General features: G+C 34.5%; 2 protein-coding genes across 7 annotated transcripts in view; one reads left to right on the top strand and one right to left on the bottom strand.

Moving 5' to 3' along the window:
* Positions 1-9,272, top strand: part of Cep290 (centrosomal protein 290) — a 67,571-nt gene extending 58,299 nt beyond the window's left edge. For 3 of the 6 annotated variants that reach the window (XM_048358621.1, XM_048358591.1, XM_048358611.1), the window contains 7 exons: positions 380-502; positions 1,879-2,051; positions 2,733-2,874; positions 4,025-4,098; positions 4,673-4,767; positions 7,954-8,033; positions 8,781-9,272. In XM_048358621.1, the coding sequence (XP_048214578.1) occupies positions 380-502; positions 1,879-2,051; positions 2,733-2,874; positions 4,025-4,098; positions 4,673-4,767; positions 7,954-8,033; positions 8,781-9,008 (915 nt within the window). In that variant the 3' untranslated portion in view covers positions 9,009-9,272. Of the gene's footprint in view, positions 1-379; positions 503-1,878; positions 2,052-2,732; positions 2,875-4,000; positions 4,099-4,672; positions 4,768-7,953; positions 8,034-8,780 lie in introns of those variants that run through there. The other 3 variants (XM_048358581.1, XM_048358601.1, XR_007212779.1) reach the window with 2 other exon arrangements.
* Positions 9,273-9,394: 122 nt separating this feature from the next.
* C1H12orf29 (chromosome 1 C12orf29 homolog) lies at positions 9,395-20,621 on the bottom strand. Its single transcript, XM_048358632.1, has 7 exons — positions 20,422-20,621; positions 16,171-16,288; positions 13,609-13,704; positions 12,511-12,627; positions 11,211-11,408; positions 10,755-10,924; positions 9,395-9,796 (listed from the first exon to the last, which is right to left on the bottom strand). Exons 1-7 carry the CDS (start codon positions 20,512-20,514, stop codon positions 9,590-9,592), a joined length of 999 nt encoding a protein of 332 aa, XP_048214589.1. The 5' UTR covers positions 20,515-20,621; the 3' UTR covers positions 9,395-9,589.
* Between the last annotated feature and the right edge of the window lie 4,947 nt (positions 20,622-25,568).

Raw genomic sequence — 25,568 nt, forward strand, 5'->3', positions numbered from 1 at the left:
TCTCACAAAACTTTTCCCCCAAACATGTACCCCATTCGTACTCCTCCTAATCTCTATCTCCCATGTAGTTGAGATTAGACATAGGAGTCTCAAGCCTAGCCTTGTACATAATTCAAACATACACATACCCAAGACCCCATCCTTGAGATCAGTTTTGGTCCTAAGATAGGTGTTGAATTGCTGGAGCTTTTGTGCAGTTTTTGTTTGGTTTGTTCTGACAGAGTCAAAGTCAGAAAGTTCTGTTCTAGATAACCTGTATTCTGGTAAAGACTTTAATCTATAAAACCATCTGGAATTATGATCTTATTTGTTTAGAAGATCGTTTTTTATTTGATTTCATGATTTGGTAATAAGCAGCTGTTATTTTTTTAATTTCTAGGCTGAATTAGAAAAACTCAAAGCTCATCTTGGACGTCAGTTAAGCATGAACTATGAATCCAAGAACAAAGGCACAGAGAAAATTGTTGCTGAAAATGAAAGGCTTCGTAAAGAACTTAAAAAAGTATAACCTTTGTGACTAATGATTTTTTAATTTCATCAAGTAGTAGTAGATACTGGCAAAACTGCTTAAAGTATCCATTCAAAATAGGAATAGCTGAGGAATTTTGCTTCTATGACTACCATCATAGTATTCTTTCCTCATGAGGGACACTGGTAATTTAAAAAAAAAAAAAGGAATTGAAGAATTTAGAGTCAGTGTAATGTGGAAGCTTCTTACTCTGCTTCCATTTCTTATTTCTGTTGCTTTTTAGTCATAGGAATTAGAGAAAGCTGCTTAATCTATTTCTTTTTCTCAGTTCCTATTTGTATATAAAATTGGGAATAAAAAATATTCCTCACTCATAGCTGAGTATGGTGTTGTATACCTCTAAGTCTAGCACTTACTTAGGAGGTAAAGAATCTTGAACTTAAGAACCTGCCTAAATATGTACTGATTTCAAGGCCAGCATGTTCTACCTAGTGGAACCCTGTACCCCCCCCCCCCGCCAAAATGCACATTTACAGATATCTATATGAGACTTGAGGCTTAATTTAGGTAAATTAGTATTTTGTCACATAACCTTGAACAATGCCAAACTAATAATTGCTTTTGTTTAACAGTAAAATTTCTTTCAACTTAAATGGCAAAACATATTGCTTGTTCCACATAGGTATTGCTATTTATATGTTACCTAATGAAAAGATTTAAATAAATATATATATATATATTTTTTTTTGGCCAGTCCTGGAGCTTGGACTCAGGGCCTGAGCACTGTCCCTGGCTTCTTCTTGCTCAAGGCTAGCACCCTGCCACTTGAGCCACAGCGCCACTTCTGGCCATTTTCTGTATATGTGGTGCTGGGGAATCGAACCTAGGGCCTCATGTATACGAGGCAAGCATTCTTGCCACTAGGCCATATCCCCAGCCCCTAAATAAATATTTTTAAACTAATCATAAGAATAACATATTATGAGTTCTGAGTAATTCTGTTTTGAATGTGGATATTTAATAGTGGAAACAATCTATATTTCTTACACAGGGTTTATTTATAGCTTTTTTTTGTAGTATTAGGAATTCAAAACAGAATCTTTTAAGCCATAAAGAAATAAACTTTCCCATTGTTCTGAAAATATAACAGAGAAAAAAATTTAAAGTAACCATTAAAAAGTGGAATACTTGTAAATGCATTTCTCTGACTTCATTTGAATGATCTTTTGTACTAGCTATTTGATCAGATTGCTGTTTTAAACACTGAATTTTTATTGTAGTTTTTAATCAGTATGTAGAACTCAGATTAATTTTTGTTTTCTGACTTTTAGTGATAATTTTAAATACATTGTGTCTATGGAAATCGTTTTTTGCTTTGTCATAATATGCTAATTAACTTGTACTGTTAGGAAACTGAAACTTCAGAGAAACTGCGGATAGAAAAGAACAATTTAGAGATATTAAATGAGAAGATGACAGTTCAGCTTGAAGAAACCGGAAAGAGATTACAATTTGCAGAAAGTAGAGCTCCACAGCTAGAAGGTGCTGACAGCAAGAGCTGGAAATCCATTGTTGTTACAAGGTAAGAACACATAGTTTAAAACTTTACCTACGGTTTAATCAGTTTTTATTATGGCCATCATTGAAGATGATCCTGTCCTATATAACCTACTTTTTCCCTGTTGGAAGTTGTTTGCTTATTTTAATATAATACTTTTATTCTTTCCATCATTGCCAAAACTACTTTTAAATGTGTAACTCATACTGGTGACAGGCCATAGAACAGAGCAGAGCTAGGCTCTGTTAGGCTAAGGCCTTTGGAAGTAGTATGCATCACAAAGCAACCATTTAGCCCTGAGCCTAATGCTGTTGTCTTCATCTCCTCTGCATGCTGCTTTTCTCTACCTGCAATCTCAGCTTCTTGGTTTGTATTCATTTTTTTAGTCCAAGTATGAGCTAGAAACAATTGGAGATATAGAGATGGATAGATTTAAGGAAATCTGGAAATCAAAAGTTTCTCTTCACCACCATTCTTGTTTATGATCTTGGGGAACACGTAGATCTTCTATATTAATGAATGCAGCTGTGATTTGGGGATAATTATACTTAACTCTCATCTTTTAATGCTAAATAAATATGCAGCTAAAAGATTGACTAGAAGAAACGGGACATTAAAATATTCTTGTCTCTTTTAACATGATAATTTGAGCTTTTAAATCAGAAATTCTATGTCATGTCTATAATATTCTTATTTATATTTTAGAATGTATGAAAGTAAGCTGAAAGAATTGGAAAATGATATTGCCAAAAAAACTCAAAGCATTACTGACCTTAAACAGCTTATAAGAGAAGCAACAGAGAGAGAGCAAAAAGTTAAGAGATACACAGAAGACCTTGAACAACAGGCATGTTAATATAATTTTCCTTTATAATGTGTCATACTGTGAGACTTGCTTTGTCTTGTCTAAGAAATGAAGTAGTAATTTCTCCACTAGAATGCCTACCTAACCTAATGGTAGCCACTCTAATCACCCTGCTATTAAGCCAAGAGTTTCATGGATCATCATTGACTTCATTCTTTCATTTCTCGTTATAATTAAATTGTCTCAGTTGTATTTTCAAAATGTATTCCACATCTGACGCTTCTCAGCAACTCCATCACTAGCATCCCTATTCAAGCCATTACCTCAGATCCTCACAAATGCAGTATGTCCTAACCCATGTCTCATGCCCCACTCCTATGTCATTTTTTCCAACACTACTCTGTTCTCCATATGGTTGTCATGTAATACTTGTAAAGTATAACAAAAGTTACAGCAGTCCTATCCTCCGAATCTTCAAATGGTTCTCCATCACCCTAGAATAAAACTTTGTTATATAGTTCGCCCAAGTCTGTAAGTATAGACATGTTCTTGCACCTAATTTTCTCTCCAAGTCTCATCACCACCTTTTGCACTATTTAGTGTTTAAGTTAACCCTTCCAGTCCTTTGAGTAAACCACTCATTTAAGCTTCAAAGCTGTGTACTTGCTTCCTGAGTTTGGAATACTACTCACCCAGTATTCTAATATCCCACTCCTGCACTTAATGTCATGCTTAAATAGAGGCTTTTCAGAGAAACCTTCCCTAATCTCTACTTCACACAGCCTTCCATCACACTTAACCTCCTACATACTGACACTGCTGTCATATCACATATCTCATACCACATGCTGAAGCCACGTGCCTTCTCTCAATAAAATTGTAAAGACCCTGTAAGAAGGAATCCTGACAAGGTTTTTAACTCTTGTGTCCTCTGTAGCTAAGACAATGCCTGCCTTGCAGTAGTGAAGTTACTCAATGATTGTTGAGTAAATGGCAGATAAAACAGAAATGTGATTCTTTCATGCTTTTGAAAATACAATTTTAATAGTTATTATTAATAATTGTTGAATATTAGCTAATACTTAATATTGCTTAAAATATTATTGTTAAAATTGTTAACATTGTTTGAAATTGATTGTTTAAACTATTTCCGTGCTAATCTTTATAGTCTGACTTTTTATTGTACCCAAAGATTGAGATTCTCAAACATGTTCCTGAAGGTGCAGAGACCGAACAAAGTCTTAAGCAGCAGCTACAAGTTCTTAGGTATGATACATGTTCATGTGACTACTTTGCCTTTTTATGTTATCATTTTTCATTGCTATGGCTGAGACTAGTATTTTTTAAAGATGGTTAGTATTGTATTTTATCCTTATGTCATTCACACTGTCTAGATACTTAAACAGGGTGAACCCAATGCAATACAAGTTTCCAACTTATAATTTAAATTTTGCTAACATGCAAAGAAATGCACATGAGCTTCCCAGTGGCAAATACTAACAAATGAGCTAAGAAGTAATTCTTTACTTTCAGAAGTTTCTGTAGCTTACTTTTTTGGGCGTCTTCTTATAAGAAAAATTACTACTGACAAAAACACATCAACTCAGTTATGAAAAAATTAGCTGTTTGCTAATTAGAGAGACTGCAGCTAAAAGTAAATATTTTCATTGTTAATTGCTATATGTTTGAATACTGTATATCAGTCACTTACAAGAAATGCACATGTTCAGAATAAAAGCCTATAGGTTCACTGCCAAAAAAAGAAATGCTCATGTATTTAACAGAAGAATGTCTGTATTACTTTTGTTTCTGTTTTTAACAAGCTACCATTGTATTCTAGATTAGCAAATAGTCAGCTGGACAAAGAAAAAGCAGAATTAATTCATCAGATAGAAGTTAACAAGGACCAGAGCAGAGCAGAAAGCACCATACATGGTAATGTATAAGACTTGTTAGCTACCCCAAGTTTATTAATTAGGGTTTGCCATTTCTGTTTAGATTTCTGATTATTGTTTTCTTGTAAAATCAAATCCCTTACATGAAGTTTTAGAGCTGTCATCTCTCTTTAAATACATTTGTATTTAGCCCTTTGAAGTGTTTATACTATCAAGGACATGTGTTTTTCTCCTTGTGTCCCATCTAAGTTTTATAGATTTAATCACAGTACAGGGTTAAGCAATGTATACTAAATAAATCTGTTGCCTTTGATGTTTAAATGTTATTTTTGATCCCTCTGAACAGTTTTTTCTAAATGTGATCTGTTCTTTTTTGTTACTAATTTTAAAAATTACAATTAATATTATCTGAATTATTTTTCCTATTAAAAAACTGTCTACTCCCATTCCTGTTTAGACACTAATCATTCTATTCCTATATGCATTAAACACATCTATATGTGTATTTATCTATGTTATGTGTATGTATGTGTATAGTACGTATGTCTGTGTACATATCTGTGTCCTTGTTTGCAGGTTCTGTTGCCAAATATCTGAACCCCAAAATCAATCTTCAAGCTGCTTTTTAAAAAATATATGCAATGAAAAATTTGAATATCATTCACATGTTTCCACCTGAGGTACAACAAGGCAGTGCTTGACATTCTCAGTTTGGTTTTCAGAGATGATCCATAATGGGCACCATAGCAAAGTTACTGGCTCTGGGGCCATATGGGAGGAGGCTGTGGAATTGGCTCAGTAAAGTCACTTAACATTTTTGACCCTTGTTTTCCTTTTTGTGATATAGAGACTACCAAGATAATATTTTAAGATTTAAGATAATTTCTGTGAGATGTGTTTATCCAGGCATGTTTGTGTTTCCTCTAATACTAGTTTGATGATTTACTAATTAAGTGCTTCTGCCAGTATTATAGGATATAACTAGAGCAAATATAATAGGATATACACATTATATATAACTATATACATACTATATAAATTATAGTATATAATCTGTAGAATTATAATATAAATTTTCCTATATTTTTAGTATTTGTATTTAGTATTTATGATTTTAGTATTTGTACTATGTTTATAGTACAAATTATATGGTATATATAATTATCAGATATATAGTGTATTTCTCTGCACATAAGTCTATAGATATTTTTCTGGAGGATGTCACAAAACTGAAATACCACCATACTTCTAGTTTATTGGCTTTAACAATTTATCATAGACATCTTTTTAATCATAGACATCTTTTGAAGTCTGTCATCCTTTTAATCTATATTTTATTGCATTGATAAAATAGTGAGTCATTTGTCTTTTGATAGGCATTTAGTACAGTTGCAAGTTTGATATTATAAAATAACTCTTTGGTGAACTTCCTGACCCAATTATGCCATTACTTGATAGTTCAATGGAAGTGCCAAGTTCTGCCCTACAGAATTGTAGCAGTGTATTGCTGAGCCATTTTTGACTACTTCATAGGCTCTTTTAGTATCATACAATGTCATTCCAACGTACTTCTAGTATGTTCGGTCGTGCTGAGATTGCAAGGTCTGACATTGCTAGAGCAGATACTTTTCTGCTGAGCACCCTCCAGCCAATTTTTGTACTGGTTAGTTTTGAGATACTTTTGCCTCCTACTGAGACACATACCTAGATTACAATCTGCCTATTTTAGGCTTCTCATCACATCTGGTATTACAAGTACACACCACCATACTCGGCTTCTACTGTTGAGACTCAGTCTTTTAGACTCTTCTTCCCAGGCTGGACTGGAACAAAGATACTCATTCTCAGACATTTACAAAACTTCGCTGTCAAGCATCTGCCTCTGTATCCAGTTCTGGGGTGAAAAGGCATCTCAGACTTTTCTGCCAGGAATCCTACCATTTTTAGCCTCCCAAGTTAATTGGACAAGAGCCACTGACACCCAGCTATGTTTTGTGGTACTAGGGATTTAACTCAAAACCTGCGATGCATAGTGTTGTACTATTTAAGCCATGCTCCTGGGCAAATGCCAGACCCTTTTGCTTGTATTTTTGTTTTTGAGATAAGGTCTAGCTAACTTTGAGCTCACTTAAGTGATTCTTCTGCATCTGCCTCTCTAGATGGTATTATAGGCTTGCACAACCATGTATGAATGGTACTTTGGCTTTAGCCATCGTTTATGTACACTTTTACAACTAAAGGCTAAGTTCTTCATGAGCATTGTATTTTATTCCAGTAGTCCTGTATGGTGAGTAATGTTTAAATTCTAAGCTGTCCCCATTTGAATATGTAATATGTTGTCCCAGAGATCATGACAGCTAGGAAGTACCAAGAGGCTGATTAAAACTTAAGTATATGAAACTTTGAAGCTCCTTCCCATTCCCTACTCAATCACTGTTCTTCACTGCCTATAGTTAAAAAATTGAAATTTATCCAGTAGCACTCATGTATACAGGAGGAGACAAAGTACAAAAGACTTGTTAATGCTGTTGATACTGAGCAAATTCCCTAGCTTTTCTAATCTCGTTTCTTATTTTCTTTTGTCTCCAAGTTATACTCAGTTATATTCCATGAGTAGCTTAATGCTGGTCTGAGTCATATTTTTGCCTATTTTTCAAACTTTAGCATTCAAAACAATTTATCTGCAGGGTTATACAAGATGACATGACACATTTTATATAGTGTTGAGTGTCCAGATGTATGGAGCAAAGACAGCATTAAAACAAGGTTTATTTCATTGTGAGAAGCCAGTAAATGCAAACCTTTGTGCTATACTTGCAGACATATCAGTTGAAACTTATTTGTGTGTTGTATCACTTGTCTTCAATGTTGTCCCATAGAAATTAAAAAATGAATGTGAACTGACCTATTGCTTTGTTAGGGAATTTACTTAGTCCGCTTTTCTTTTGCTGTGCTTTTATGTCTAACAGACTTTACTGGCTGAAGGATTTTTCTGTAAAAAGTAAGAATTTGTATTATTTTAAACACTAGCCTTATGCTATACTTTAGTACTTACCAGATAACTTTTCTGTTTTTGCTTGCCATGAAATACTGTACCTAAAAGGTTATACATAAGATTCACTGTCTGAAATGGTGAATATGCCTAGCCTGTGGGCTTAAGTTTAACGTTTACCTTGAAGTTATTCAGAGTGAGAAAAATCTGAGTTTAATTTTTATGTTTTGGCAGGTGTTGATCAACTAAAAGAAGAGATACAAGATCTAGAGGCACAGCTAAAAGTATCAGATCTAGAAAAGCAACATTTGAAGGTAATTACTAAGTATACATAAATCTTAGTATATAGATATTTTCTGAAAACTATAGAAAACTATTTTTAGGATCAACATCTTTGAGTTTAAAGTAAATGTAAATCTACAATTTTTTTATAGAATTTTAGCTTAATATTATGAAGGCCCTTATGTTTATCTATGGTAAAAGCTTCTTAAATAAGACCTAAAAAAAATTCTGACAAGACAGAATTGGATTCAGGAGTAAATTTATTTATTAATTAACAAATATAATTCTTTACAATGTTTAAAATATTTTCTGAATATAAATTTAGGGTCATGTTGGGAACTGTGTGACCAGATGCCTAGGCTTAGGCAGATGTCCCAGGGTTTTTCTGATAATAAATACATTAATAAAAAGTTGGTCATAATTCATTAAGTATTAAATGTCTGTAAACAAATCATAAATGAAGGCTTAACGAAAATGTATTGGAGTAACATCAGAATTATAAATATCAAAGTCTCTTGATTATCTCTTTGCTTATCATAATTTAGAGTTCCTAAATTTTAAAGATTAGAACAGAACTTATACAATGAATCATTTTATTTGGCAGTTAACAGGCTACTTATACTGTACAATGGGATAATGTTAACAAAATCTTAAGAAAATACTTATGCCTACAGTTATATAATTAATTTGGATTTTATGTTTATAACTATACCTCTTTAGTTCACATCTAAACAATGTATTACTATATGTGATTTTTAAAGATAGTATTTTCCTATTAGGATGAAATAAAAAATCTCAAAAAAGAATTGGAACATTTCGATCCTTCATTCTTTGAAGAAATTGAAGATCTGAAATATAATTATAAAGAAGAAGTGAAAAAAAATATTCTCTTAGAAGAAAAGTTAAGAAAACTTTCTGAGCAATGTGGAGTTGAATTACCTAGTCCTCTTGACACTTCTGAACAATCTGAAGGTGACAAGAGTCCTGACAATTTCCCTATATACTAAGGAACACATATAAGTATGGTTTAATTTATTTCTTTGTTTTATAAGTTAAAATTTGATCTGGAAATCAGGTTTCTGAACTAGAGAATTTCCTTCTCAACACCTTATACCTTGACTTAAATGGGAGTTTTAGTGAATAAAATTTAAAAATTTGAAGACTTCACAATGTTATAGCCATAAAATAGGCAATGAACTATGCAAATTTGTCTACATTCATAATGTCTTAGGTTTTTTAAGAATGAGAATAAACTATTTTGACATTTAAAATTAGTTTCATATATTCTTAATTTATGTAAAGATTCTCAGATCCTATCTATAATAAAATATGAATACATTGATATTTGTATACATTAAATTGTAAGGTTAAGCCTTTGTACAAGTTTACTGATCATTATACTTTTCTGTGTAGGTAAAATTTATCTGTGGATTTAAATAAATATTTGAATAGGTAACTTCTTTGAATGGTAGAAGACCTTGATATGTTTCCCAGAGAGACAGGCATTTTGAAGTATTTTTGCCCTTGAAATGTAGAATATTCAAGATCTGAATTCAAAGTTAAAGTTAATTTCAAATGTATTCCCATTTTATATATCAAGTATTAAATCTTTGAGCCTACCAAATTTCTGTTTATCTATTTTTGAAAGTTGATTGAACAGACATTTAGTATCAAACAGACATTTAGTATCAAAAGCACAGTGATATTTGTTCAGGTTCATATTGATAATAACTGGTTTTGAATTCATATAAGTCTCAGAAACTGGCCAGCATAAACCAAGATGATGGCGATGGACCTGGAAAGAAGAAAGAAGGTGTTAGCATTGGCCTTCTTCTATGAATATAATAATCTCTTTGTTTAGGAATTATTTATTTGGGGAACCTACTATCTGCCATACACTGTAATGGATCCACTTTTTTTCTATCACATTACAGTTTCCTTTTATTGTCTATCTTCCCTCTAAGAATGTGAGCTTCATGAAGGCAAACATTATTCTGGTCACCCTGTATATCTAGCATGTGGACACATGCCAGTAATATAACCTGGACTCCATAAAAATTTAATAAGTAATACGTGTTGCAAACAGAAAATAAAGTGGGTGAAGAGACATTCTTATCAAAGGGACTATATTGTATAGCAATATGGTATATTTCGTTCTGAGTGCCATTAGTTTTAAATGTGTTAGAACATACATGAGACAGGAAACAGAGCACAAATTGTAATTCATTCTTTAAATATGAGCTGTCACTTGCCAGCTGTGTGCACTCAGTAAATTTGACATCAGGTTAATTTGGGAGATGTTAAGTTAAGCCAGCCACAGAACTTCTCAGAGAATACTATAACATGAATTTTGAAGGCGGGGAACACATGACATTACTTTTTATTCTGAAGAATATTGGATATAACCAATGTCCACCAAATCATCATGAAATGGCACTATTTTAGCATAAAACATTGGTAGCATATAAAACCAGATATACTGGCACACTGCTGTAATCCCAGAACTTGACTGAGGTGGGAGAATCCAGAGAAGAGTTCAAGGCCAGTCTGGGACACATAATGAGGCTGTCTCAAAAAAAAAAAAAAAAAGGAGAAGAAAAAGAGAAAGGGGAATGTGATGTCACATGAAGTAAGGGAATTAGGTTTCCTTATTGTAAGCCAAAATTGCTACAATTTGTTCAGAGAATTTGCATGCCACTCCTTTACTATAAGTACAAATGACAACATACCCAAGGCATTACCACTGTGATTACCTTAATTAAGCAGCCATTACTGCAGTGCCATACAATTCCTTCAATTTTACCCTCTCTGCAACCTTCAAACCAGGACAGGAGGTCACTGTGATTCAGTGCAGGCAGATCTCTTATTTGGAATGCTCCATGTGGTATAAGAAAGTGCAGTGGATGTTTCTTGCTTCCCAGTCCTAAGTAGTGAAATTTGCAATTAGCTATATCCATTCAAAAGGTCTCAAAGAGAAAATGTACCTCTCCAAATTTAAAAAGAAAAAAGTTCAAAACATTTTTAAATACAGCTAGAAGAAAGTTTTATTGGCTCTTTGGGAAGAGAGAATAATCTAAGCATATGAAGTCCTCCTGTTTTCATTCAAATGTGACATCCTAGGAAACAATGTTAGGTTTTTCTTAGGGAGTATATATGATTTTTAAGCTGAGTGAATTATTATAACTGAACAAGAAAAGGGCTTCACTCACCATATGGGTTTCCATTCACATTTGTTCCAACAAGCTCCAAGGTTTGCTCTAAGAGATCTGATAGTGGCACTGCACTTACTTCCAAAAGCTCAGGCTCATCAGGATGATGCCTTAGTACAAGAGCAACTTCAAATTCATAATTCACTACAGAAGAATGCCAGCAATACTGTTTGCTGTTTTTCTCTACTGGTACCCAACCTGTCATTAAAGAAAAAAAATATTATTACATAGATTTTGTTTGAATTGAAAATATGGGTAGTTAAATTTTTATTGTAAAACTTCCATGTTTTCTGTGTCTCTTAGCATACACTTTTAAAATCAGCAGGGAAGTTAATGCTTTTATTTCATTTATTTTCAATCACACAGGGTTCATCTGTTTATTGTGTTGGGAATTAATCTATTAATTACTCCTCAGCACAGTGCCCAACATTTCAGAGAAAATAGGTGTCCTACAATCTGTTGAGTTCCAATATGTACTAACACTTTACTATTAGATTACATATGGACACTAGATTACACTCTTGACACTCAGAAGAGGTTCCTTCACTATGGATAGGTCTAAAACAGAGACAGGCCAGGATATATGCCAATTTGAGCTACAGTTTTGGCCTTTATTACTCATCCCTGATACCTTTGCTGGTCAAGGAGGCTCCACTGAAACCCACCAAATTCTCATCATAGCTCTAGTTCTTTTCAACAGTTGAGTTTTTCTGTATCTCTGCTTTACGATTGTTATTTAAAAAATAAAATAAAATTCCAGTAGACTGATGGATCGCAAGGGCTTTTATGATCTGAGTCCATTACACATTTGTGATCTCAACTTTTATTAACTCTTACAAATGATAGCTGGGTAAAATGCGTCTACCTTAGAGAAAATTATAAACCTAAGAGGACATTAGAAATATGAAATGTGTTCGTGTAAATGGGTTTTACCTAAAATTAACTTTTACATCATATATATAAATAAAATGAAGAACCAGGTTAAAAATTAAATTCAGGGGGCTGGGGATATAGCCTAGTGGCAAGAGTGCCTGCCTCGGATACACGAGGCCCTAGGTTCGATTCCCCAGCACCACATATACAGAAAATGGCCAGAAGCGGCGCTGTGGCTCAAGTGGCAGAGTGCTAGCCTTGAGCGGGAAGAAGCCAGGGACAGTGCTCAGGCCCTGAGTCCAAGGCCCAGGACTGGCAAAAAAAAAAAAAAAGAAGAAAAAGAAAAAATTAAATTCAGCGACTTCTAGTTACATGGAACTTTTACTTATACTACTAAAATTGCAGTTGAGAAGATATTTCATGATACCAGGAATGTGTCCATTTTCATCAGGCACCAGATTCCCATTCAGTTGTTCTATTTCCTTTGCTGGTATCCAGCACTCTGGGACAGGTTTGAAATCCTCTTCCACATTCCAAAGAAATTCTAGAAAGAGAAAAATTTACTGTGGCGATACTTTAAAAAATAGAAAGGGCTGAACACATACAGATAGAAAGTGGAGGTAGCCAATGAAACCTCAGTATCAGATATGACACAAATTTTCTATTCTTACTATAAGTGCCTGGCTACTTAGTGTTGGGTATTGACATTTAAATTTTTTAATTAAATACACCACCATTATTTTCACTATAGTCTAAACAAAGTGGTTAGTATTACATTATGTTTAAGTTTATCCTGAATTTGTAATAAACTATGAACACAAATACACACATACACACACACACATGTTTACATATAAACACATAGGGTCTGGGAATGTGGCTTAGTGGTAGAGTGCTTGCCTAGCATGCATGACACCCTGGATTTGATTCCTCAGCACCACATAAACATAAAAAAGCTGGAAATTGAGCTGTGGCTCATGTGGTAGAGTGCTAGTCTTGAGCAAAAGGAAGCCAGGGACAGTGCTCAGGCACTGTCTAGGAGTGGCAAAAATAAAAACAGACATATATATATAGAAACACTTATATAGGTATAGCTATATATTTACAAATATACAGAGAGATAATGTGATTATATATGCATATACTATGTATAACAGACATCTTAATGCAGTAATTAAAATTACTAATTCACCAATGCTATGATGGCTCACAACTGTAATACTAGCTACTCAGGAGGCCTAGATATGAGGATCAGTGTTCAATTTTCAATTGTCTCTTACATTAAGTCAAAATATATCTATTTATAAGATATGTTTTATCAAAATAGATTCACACTATAACAATCACAGAAATATTAGGAGTATTTTAAAATACTTTTAAGAATATTCATATATAAAACTATGCAATTACCATCTTTTTCTATTTTATGGATATTCAAAAGGATAGAATGTATAAAAATAACATCAATAGATAAAACACAAATTTCACCTAGTATTTTGTAAAGTTTAAAGCACTGTCCACTAACCTTGTGAGTTCTCTTTGGAATGTAGAAAATTTTTAAATCTTTTTTCAGCTTGTTTGTTGGGTTTTCTATCTAGTCGAGCCCAAAGGTATGGCTTATCTAATGCAATAAAAGGAAAAGGAAAATATAAGATATAAAACAAAATTTATATCAAGAGACTTCAAAGCAGAATATTCCAATAAACAGTAGTTATCTCTCTAAGAAAAACAATCATTGAAGAGAAAGGGAAATACACAGTCCCGGATACGTAGCACCTAGCAGTACCTACTGTTATGAAAAGACTTGCTTTGTTTAATAATGAGGATTAGATAAAAAATTAAAACATCCTTTCATAAGAATATTCAATGTTCATTTTACTCAGTATTGTATGTAAGTACAGGAAGCCTCCTTTATCCAAACTGAGAACATTACCTCCCCAGAATATGATACTGTGCTCTGAGAGTTAATTCTGACAAATCTGAAATGAGGCTGACCTGGTTAATGCACTATTGGTGGGAATGTAAAATGGTGTAACCACTATGTAAAATACAGTGATGGTTCTTCAAAAATATATGACCCACTTCTGGATTTAAACCAGAAAATCTGAAAGCAGCAGCACTTCAGGAGATACTCAATTGTACCACTGTTCATCTCAGCATGTTCACAATACCCACAAGACAGGAAAAATCCAAATGCTCATCTGTGGATCAACAAATGTGCCATAGAAATAGAGCAATAATATTCAGCCTTTAGGGGAATGAAATTCTAATACATGGTAACAATGATAAACCTGAGAACATTATGCTAAGAAAAACAGGATGTTGAAAAAAATGCCTATAAGTAGTCAAATTACTAGATGGAAAGAAATATGATTAAAGGGGCAGAAAGAGATGGAGTAAGAGGAATACATAGGAGGTTCCCAGGGGTTACAGTTTTAGTTTTAGAAAATGAAGAGTTATAAGCTGCGTAGTAATGGCTCATCTCTATAATTGTAACTCCTCAGAAGGCAGAGATCCAAAAACCAGGGTTCAAATCTAGCCTAGTCAGGGAACATATGTGAGATTCTTTATCTCCAATTATCCCCCATTAAGCTAGAAGTGAAGTCAAGGCTCAAATGGTAAAAGCATTAGTTTTGAGCAAAAAAGCAAAATGAAAATTCAAAGCCACTTGGTGCCAGTGGCTTCATGCCTGTAATCCTAGCTACTGAGGAGGCTGAGATCTAAGGATTGCCATTCAAAGCCAGGCCCGGCAGGAAAGTTTGAGACTCTTATCTCCAATTAACCAACAGAAAAAACAGAAGTGAAACTGTGGCTCAACGTAGTATAATGCTAGCCTTGAGCAAAAGAGCTCAAGGACAGTGCCTAGATCCCTGTGTTCAAGCCCCATGACCCATGACAAGAAAAAAAAAAAATTCAAACCGTGAATTCAAGCCAAAGTACCAACATCAGATGATAGAGAGAAATAAGAGTTCTAGAGATTGGTGGTGGTAAATCATACCATACCACCACTGAATTGTACATGGTCTTAAAAATGACAGATACAACTGAGAGCTAGTGGTGCATCCTTATAATCCTAGCCACTTGAGAGGCTAAGACTGGGAGCATCACACGGTTTGAGGCCAGTCTAGTATACAGACAAAACCCCTTCCTTAACAATAGCAAGACAGTGGCCCAGGCCTTTCATCCGAGCTATATGGGAGGGTGAGACTCGGGAAGATTTGAGTTCCAGACCAGTCTATGCAGAAAAGTTCATGAGATTCCATCTTAAAGCAGCTGGAAATGGTGGTGTGTACCTGTTTTTCCTGGCTCTGACTGGAAATCTGAAATAGGAAAATCACAGTCCAGACATATGCCTGAACCCTGTGGGCCAAATTCAAACCTGAGTAAGCTCAGTATCACCAAAACTCAAAATGGTTAAGATGGTGAAGTTTGCGTATATTCTACTAGATTTTTTAAAAAGCATTTGAGAAGACCTTTTTTGATACAAAGAATATGTCCAGATGCTTATACAACTGTTCTCTTTGGCTGGAATTGAAAGGTAATGTCACTATCCAGATGTAATCATAAAGCATATTTCCTTTCTTTTCAATGCTTTTTTTCTTAATACAAAACAATTTCTGTTTGACCTATCTTGAAGCACATTAAAATGTAATTAAAGACATGGACAATGGAAATAGAAACAGGACTGGGATTATGCAATAAAAACAAGCTTTAGAGTCAGGCTAAGATAGATTCTATTAATAATACAGCCATTCATTAATTACATGATCTTGGACAAAGCATTTAATTTAGCTTAGACTCTATTTCGTTATCTGTGACATGGAAAAACTTCTTGTGCAATTAGAGAAAACATGTAAGAAGGATTTATTATACTTCCTGCCATTAGTAGTTAAACCTTACCTTTCCTCCCCCCAAGAGAAAAACACACTGATGTAATAAATATAATTATGACCTTTTTGTTTTACTCCAGAGGTTTCCAAACTTTTGTGAAGAACAAATACTCCATTTTCAGATGTACATAGCTTGTATAATGACTAAGTAAAAAATACGTAGTATTTATAAGCAAGCATTGGTAGTTTTATTTTACCTTTGTAGGTAGTAACATAACAACATGTTCCATCCACTTTTTCTGTTGGAATTGCACTGTGTATATCTGCATCTAATGCCTTGTGACTTAGAGTTTCAGTTGCCAAAACTTTAAATGGCTTAAAAAAGAAAGAGAAACTGGTTTAAGTCTCTGTCTTTGTGCACATATTCACCTACCTGGTTCTGAATTTCAGTACTTCTAAGAGATCACGTGCTGTACCAATTCTAAGACAATTCAAAAATACTTTGTTTTCTATATGCCTGCTCTTTTGATATTATCACCATAAACCTGATTTTCCACATGGACTGTTAACATGTTTTTTCATCCACCATGATTCCCTAACACAATGAACCATATCCACTGCAATGATGCATTCCTAGCACAGGTGTTTGATGCACACAAGCATAAAACTTGGTGATTATTTACTAAGCATTTCCCTCAATGCTGCAAGTATAGAAGGGAGTAACAGTGTACCCACTTTTGATGAGATTGCTCTTTAGAGCAATCTTTAGACACAACAGAAGTACAAGACACAATACAATGTTACACATGGCAAGCCTACAGGAAAAAAATCTGGTAAAGGAAAGACAGGTGACATGCTATTTTACATATGGTGAACAGAGGAGTCCCTTGAGAGGTAACGTTTGAAGTAGAGTGATCTACAAATGTGAGAAGAGAAGGCCTGAAACAGGAGGTTTAACTCCTGTTTGAAGAATACAAGGCAGCCATTGAATTTGGAAGAGAATGAGGGTAAAACCAGATCATCTAAGTAATTCCATAGGTGGCTATCGAGGCTTGACAAAAATATGTTTCAATTACAATTTTAGCATTTCAAGAATAAATTAGATAATAAAGTCTTCATCACTTTTATTTACAAAAACTTTCAAATTTTTGTTATTTACAAAACTTTTTCAAACTTTTGTTATTTACAAAACCTCTTTTTCACATAAGACTTGCTTTGGGTATTGGTCTTCCTCCCTCAGGACACATTTTCAGTGAACAAAGATGGTAGATTGAAGATGGCTCATTTTTTGCTTGTGTTTTTTAACCTTTGGTTTTTGCAAAGCTAAAATCTACAAGCTAACTAAGTAAATTGTAAAGTTGAAACATTAAAAGTATAAACAAGAAATCATCCATAATCTCATCATTGAGCCCTAATCACAAAGAATCTTTTAGAATAGTCTCTTTCTTGGTGCCTTTTTCTCAGTATAACTACTATCAATTTGTATTCTGTACAGAGTTATCCCTAAAAAAGGCAAAATGAAAATAGTTTCTGGATTACTTGTATCATATGCTTTTCCTCTGAACTGCCCAATAAACATAAAGTGATGCTGTTTTCTTTACTTACTAGTTCATAACTGATCTATGATTGCTTTTGCATTTATGTCTGGATACTTAAGATCGCAGACTTTAAAACCATCTTAGCTCCCAGAACCATTTTGTTCTTCATTCAGTTTTTTACTTTTAAAAATGTTTAGGTTTATTCGAAAGTATAAAAACATTTTTAGAAAACTTACTATCTGCATCAAGAGAAAATTAAAGTAATGGTTCTTATATTATTAGTGAATTCTTAAATAGACATTATAATACTGGAAACCTAAATTTTTGAGTTGTATCAGATAAACTGCATTGGCTCACATGTGTTTATATACTTTTGAATCAGCCAAGACAATTTTTAAATGCCTTTCTAACAAACCTACATGGAGCTTGCCTTTGAAAAGTTTTCTTCATAGTTACCAGATATTCCCACATAGTGTAATGAATTATGAGTCTTTTACTTTGAATGCATCTAGTTTGTGAAATGCATTCTCTCAGGCAATACAGGTGGAACATAAAGAAGCAAGACTCACTGGCAGTATCTCAGGTGACCCCTCAAACAAGAGGGTCCCAAAGTGGTCCACTAGGCCTTCTTATTCTACCCTTTGATACATTTCAGTTCTATTCTTTGCAATATGAGTACTCAGCATCTGAAGCTTTGTTTTACTCTTGTTTTGCTCCTGTTTTCACTGTTACCAAGAATCACTGCCTTTCCTTGTTCCTTAGGTTTGGTATGAGAATATTCACTTCTTTCATCTTCATGAAACTTATGAAGTTTCTTTCATCTTTAGTAAACTGTTAACAAAAGTATGGCTTTCCTACTGTCAAGAAGAAAATTAAAAAGCATCAGCGATGAGAGAAGAAATTTTCTAACATTTCTGCCAATTTCCTTTTTCAGAATTCTCATTTCTGGGAAATGCTATTCTCTTATAGTCTGAAGTGACCTTACAATGCACACTATACTGATTTATATAAAGTATAATACAAACAGAGTAGAAGCACTATTTCAAACAGGACCAGATACAGTAGAAAACTTGCCCCACTATATTACTGACTTACTACTTTTAAAGATATAACTGAATGGGGATTTATCATTCACCTGTGACACTGGTAGTTGGGAATGTTCTCTGAACTAAAGGCCTGGGCAAATGGTAGTTTTATGTATATTTGAATTAATAAAAGCTCTTATGAAGGCAATTACTATGGGCATAGCTTTTTGTTGTTGTTGTTGTTTTCCAGTCCTGGGGCTTGGAATCAGGGCCTTAGCACTGTCCCTGACTTCTTTTTGCTCAAGGCTAGCACTCTGCCACTTGAGCCACAGCACCACTTCTGGTCTTTTCTGTATATATGGTAATGAGGAATTGAACCCAGGGCTTCATGTATATGAGGCAAGCACTCTTGCCACTAGGCCATATTCCCAGCCCTGGGCATACAATTCTTGATGAGTATAAATGATCCTTAATTATTTACCACTCTTTGCTACCAATATAACCAAAGGAAGGCACAAGAATGAGTGGTACAGGAAATTGTCATTGAAGACCTAGACTATTACTGGAAAAGCAAGACATGCATGTATGAAAAATAACAGGTGGTCAATATCAAGTTAATCCTCTAAATTTTCTGGATAGGGGAAACTACTGGCTATGTTACTGTAGGCATTTATGGAGGTTTGACTTGAAAAACAAAAACAACTTGACCAAAAATACAGACAGTATTGTACATGATTTGTGTAGGATAAAATAAACCTGAAAAACAAAGGTCTTTACTTTGAAGTGAGAGTAGAATCAGCCTGATAAAAGGAGGCCTTAATAAGAATTTGAATGCTATGCCTAACTGCAGAGGTAAGAGGTTTATTCTTCCTAGATAGGAGTATTTTTACATAGCAATATCCATCCTCAACAATATGAGGAACCATTATTGAGATGACAATGTTTTGTATGGGTTGGGCTTATTCTGGCTTTTTTTAAAAGGTGCCAAGTCAGACACTGGGTAATAACCATGGGGTTTTGACTAGCATAGAACAAGGTGATGTTCATTCTGGGTTGCAAGTAATACTTATTAAATAGTGCAGGAAGCAGACATGAAATATGAAGAGCTTCTAACGACCAAGATAGCAGTAGAAAGAGCAGATGTTCAAAAGCAAAAACATCAAGGTTAAATGGGAAGCTGGCATGAAATGACAGTTTCATTCTTTGATGAGGGTTCTAGAAGCTGGGAGTAAAAAAGAAAAAACAGGGCACTTTCTGCCTTACAGGCAAGCCATTTAGCCTAAAGGCCAGGAAGGCCAGTGGAAACCCTGAAACGGTGAAACTGATTACATATGCACGTGGTGGTGGTTTTTGTCCAAATTGGATACACTCGACTGACAGTAGGGCGTTCTGCTAGTGAAGGGCTATTTGTTAACTAATCATCCCGGTATACATAGGTTACTTACAGAATCACTAGCATTATCGAGAGTCTACCATGTGTAAAACGCGGAGCGAGGTGAAGAGAAAACCACCAAGGGAACATCAAACTTAGAATTAGGCACGCAAATCCTGGTTACATGTGGTCTCATCTTCAGTGACCTAGTAAGGCAAGCTGTCAATAATTAGATGAATTCGTCGATCAGAGCCGGTGAAGCAAGTCTCTCGACGTCTCCACTTGCTCACCACTCTTGAAAATCGGTGGTTACCATCTGACTACCGTAGAGCTTTACCCCAGGAGGGGCAGTTCACCACGCAAGAAAGGCGTTACTGGGGGCTTGAGGTTTTTAGTTTCACTGCAACTTTGCAGGGAAACAGAAAAAGATCACCGACCCCCATCCCAAAATGCTCACTAGGCTCCCTTCTTTACACATAAGCAACAAGAACGAGGAGCTCAGGGCACCTTCCACCCCAGCCCAGTCCGGCCCAGTGGGGTTCAAAGGCGCCCGCAGCACCTCAGGACTTGTACCTGGTGCTCCCTTTTGGCCGAGGGCTCGTCTATCACCTCCGTCACAAACACACAGGGCATTTTCCGCTGCACGGAGCCCAAGCGTCGCATCATGGACCCAATAGGCAGTGCCGACCGAGAGCGCCTTGAAGGGACGAGGAGCAGTCCGGCCTGGAAGAAAAGTCCTGCACAAGAGTGCGAAGAGCGGGCCCTTCACAAGAGGATCCAGGCGCCGAGAGTGATAAGGGCCAACCACGAGCGAGGGGCGGGACACTGCCCCGGAAACGGCCTCTGGTCACAGAGCTTTGTGGGAGTTGTAGTTCAGAGCGGAGGCGCCAGGCCCTGCATTCCTATGAACTTCCCTCCCCTCCACTTCTCTGGGGTTTGATGACACTGTAACAGCCAAGATCCGTTTCTGGTTGTATTTATCATCTGTTACCCAATAGTAACCGACTGATGCTACTTCGGTTAACCAGTAGTAACCGATGATACTTTTAAAAATGCCATGTTGCAAGTGTTGAGACATTTCAGATGGAAATTTAACTCCTAAGGAGATCTTGCTGCTGCTTATTTTAATAAGTTCATGGAGGAAGCCCTAGAGAGGTTCAGAAATAACGATAGAGATTCCTGAAACACACACACACACACACACACACACACACACACACACTCACACACACACACAAATTTACTGAAAGTGTTAGAAAACGCTACAATGAACACAGTAGAGAGAAAAATAGAATTTAAAAAAATGGAAAAAGTTAAGTTTAATAGCATAGCGCCTCTGTATATCACCTTGACAATAAAATAAAAATTTAAAGGTTATTATAAAAACGGAAGAAAATAACAATGAATTGGTCTCATTGTATCTCGTCCTCAGACTAAAGTTGTAGAAGGATTTTGACTTTACCATGTCACTCACTTGGGGGAAAAAGCCTAGTTCTTATTTCTATAATTGTGCTGTCACTATCCAGCAGTCTGATATTTTGACCTCTGAAAACTCTCACCTGAAGTTATCAATACATCCATAATTTTTCATAGGAAACACAGCCATCCATTCAAAATTTTAACTCCCTACCCACTCAAAAGAACCATAATTCTTGTGTCATATTTGAACCAGAAACTTCTAAGAATCTCAAAATATAGCTTGTTTCAAGTGTATCAAAGAGACAAGAATTTAATATTTTTACACATATCAACTGTCATTTCTCAAACTGTCACAGAATTTTCTAGGTCCAGTATTCTATCATTTCTCAAAAAAAGGAAATCTCCAAAACATTCTACTTGCATTTTGAACTGTAATTGCAAAGCTAAGTATATCTCAAAAAACATGATTTTCTATATTTCAATTTCTTCACTTCCTGGAATTTCTTAGAAGAAACAAGATTCCGAACCAGGAGAAAGCCACAGGATAGACTGACTGTTGTAAACCACACTCCTACTCTGATAGCAGCCATCGACTTTACCTGATTTTCATATTCCTGATGACCCTATTGGCCACTATACTTAAAGTGATGCTACAGAACATTACAAGTTGGAAGAAAGACTTCTCTGATAATGTTTAGTGCTCTAGCAAGCACCAAGAAGAAGAAAGAAACGTGGGCGACTGCTTTGGCTAAGATAAAATATTTAAATAATTTTAAACCTATTCCCAACGGTTAGAGACAAATTTCCTATTACTTCATTACAAATAAAAATCATCATGGTGAGAATGATAGATATATCATAAAAAGACTATCATAAAAGACTGCAATGGAATTCACAACAGGAAAAATAGACAAAGTGAAAATAATAAAGGAAAAGAAAACAGAGAAAAAAGGTTCCATGTTCATATGTAGAGAGGAAATTGATCTAAAGTCAGACTATTGAAACATGTTCATAGAGATGTTTCTCCCAGTAGCCCATTATAGAAGGTACTTTGTTGGTTGAGAGTCACAAGGCAGGGAAAATATCAGGACCTATTTTTCTAAATGTTTGCCATTATTTCAAGAGTTTAGTCAAATTTTTTATCTTGTTTTCATCTGATACCACTTAACTCTTTTTCTAGCTTATATTTTAAGTGAACAACTCCTCTAAATTTTCATTTGTATACCAAAGCATGTCTTCTAAGAAATTCAGTGCCTTATACTTAACCAAAATGAATATACACATCTATTTAAATATTTGTCTTGATGTTTTAAAATTCCAAATAGAAGTACCTTGCAGCTGGGGTACTGGTGACTCACTCCTATCGTCTGAGTAACTTGAGGCCAGACAGGGAAGAAAAGTCCAGGGACTCTTTATTTATAGTTAACCACCAAAAAGCTAGAAGTAGCTCAAGTAGTGGAGTACCAGTCTTGAACAAAAAAATCAAAGAAAGAACAAGAGACCCTGAATTCAAGACACAGTACCAGGACACACAAAAGTACATTGCAATTTAGAAATACACCAATACATTTTTATCTAGTACTTTGTCATCTGCATGGTATTTCCTAAGTTGGGTACAACGAATACTTTTTATTTTCTACTACATAGGTTCTAATTCTTTAGTAAAGATGCTAGAATAAAAACTTCAATATTTGCTGATTGAAATGTCACATTCTGTGGATGAGTACATTGTCTTCAATGAATTCTCAAAAATTTCAAGTACTCAGAAGTTTTCTGTATAAGAGAATTGATTTCTCCCTTTGTGATGGATTTTTTAATGGAATAAAGCTTCAAGGTGAACAGGTGGTTTAACTTTTTATATACTTATTAATATGTCATAGATAAGTATGATTTTCCCTTAACCCATAGATAGCAGTAGGTACAGATTTAAATAATTATCTATTTTCTCGAAATAGGTATAACATATTTATCTATTACCTTATTAAATCCTAATTTCATTTCCACACCACAGACAGAAATAGATTCTTACCTGTGAAATACTTCCTACTTTTTAATTATGAAGTATAAACCAGTTTATATTCCTTATTCAACCAGAATACGGAGAGAAAATGTATGCTATTTTTTTCATAGTCTTTTGATTAAGATAGCAGAATAGGCAAGCTACAGTCACCAAGGTAAACTAGCCTACAGTTACACATGAGATCACTTGTGATGAGCAAACAATGGATTAGGTAACAGAGGAAAATTCTGGAAGTTTGAGTTTGTATGCTTAGTAGCAACCACTTTCAACATTTCTGCAAAGCTAGAGAAGGTATCTTCTAATTTAAATTTCTTTAAGAATAATCTATCGTGTGATATACTGTCAACAGGAGGTCAGTTTTAAAAGAATACTGCTGATAGCCTGAAAGACTGTGGAAAAGAAATATTTTTCCTCCTTACATAGTTCTTATATTTACATTCCTGAAATTCCTACACAAACACACAGACATATAAACATTTTATATATATATAACAGTCATTGGATTAGCAGCAAGAAAGTTGAAAATGGCAGAAGTTGGGAATGACTGCTATTTCTTTTTTAATTCCACATGCATAAAGGTAAATATGGTGTATCTTAAAGTACTTCAAATTCTTAAGCTTCTTAATAGAATGAAGGACAATATGGCAATAATTTTCATTGCTGAATCAAAATTTAAGTTCTCTCAAAATACTTTATGTACTAAAAATCTGAAGTGAAAGAAGACAGATAGATGTAGAATTTTTGTGAGGAAATCTAGGATAATTAAAACATGATCTGTTTGAAACTACTTGTATGTCAGTTACATGCTTTTGGCCTTTCCATGTAGCAATAGTATTTATATTATGGTTTTTTGAGATATCAAGTTCCTAATACTGAAATAGTCTAATGTGTCATATTGTTTTGGTTAATGTGCTTTCAGTCATGCAATTCAAGTAGCCAAATTCAGATTACTGTCAAATTTACAATAATATGATAATATGTTTCCCTCTTTAAAGTTTATTAACACAGTTGTATTTTTCCCTGTCAGAAACCTAACTTATAATAAGTGCTTAAATATCACAGACAGAGAAGGATGTAAGAGAAATTTAGGAGAAATTAAATTAGGATAAATGAATGTCAATAGACCAAATATAGAAACTCAGTGTTTGGGACATCCTGTTGATGCCAGTGAGTCACTTGAATAAAATATTGTGTCTTTTTCATTTCTACTAAAAAAGCTGAAAGAAGTAGCCCTGATTACATAAATTAGATCCACTCTACTGTTTCCTTTAGATTAAATTCTGGAATGATAAATAATACTATGTCCCAAGATGATGGTTTTCTTTATTTCTCTACTTATCCTCACATACTTATCATAGTGACTAAGTTTTCAGTATGTGATCAAAAGAATCCAAACATAATAACCACAAATATATATCTCACATCGTTTTTATCACTATTCTATGAGAAGGATATTGCATTCTCCTTTTTAAACGTGAAGAAATTGAAGCACACAGAAGCTAAGTGTTCATTCTTTTACTGTGGACACAGTCAAAATACCAATTCATCCACTTTCAAAGTTACTGTGTACTTTGAGAGTACACAGATCCACTTTTAAAACAGAAGAATGAAGACAGAATTCAGAGGGAGAGAAAAATAAGAAACAACTGTAGAATGTGTGGCAAATGGGAGGACTTAGTGGAATGTTTTTTCTATGCTACTCTACTTATGGACAATGACCTAAATTTTTCTTAGTGTGGGTCTGTGTGTAAGAGAACATAGAATCTTTTAGAACAATATTAACAGTTAATAGCCTGTTCTTATCTATTAGTGTTCTTATCTAATAGTGAGTTCTTATCTATTTTGGTATATATATGTGTATATATATACACACACATGTATATGTATATATATACATACACATATACGTATATATGTATGTCAACAGTTGAGGTTTTTTGTATGTGTATGTATATATATATATGCATATATATACACATATTAAACTGTTTACTTTTGTAGGCCAAGGGTACAAAGCATATATATGTTATGTGGCATAATGCAATTATTAAGATTCCACAATAACATAAAATAATTTAATCTCCACTCCTTTCTTGGTGTATATACGTATATCTGATTCTCCACAGATGAGATTATCTGCACAATTAGAATATGACCAACGACTCTTAAATACTGGTCTGGCTTTTAGAATGTTGATTAAACAGGGGCAATGATAGTTTCTGTTTACATCTTTATTCTTGGTAAATTCCATGGTGAATTCTAACTAATAAAAAAAGTGAGA

Source organism: Perognathus longimembris, chromosome 1, assembly GCF_023159225.1.
Source record: "Perognathus longimembris pacificus isolate PPM17 chromosome 1, ASM2315922v1, whole genome shotgun sequence".
Classification (NCBI taxonomy): Eukaryota; Metazoa; Chordata; class Mammalia; order Rodentia; family Heteromyidae; genus Perognathus; species Perognathus longimembris.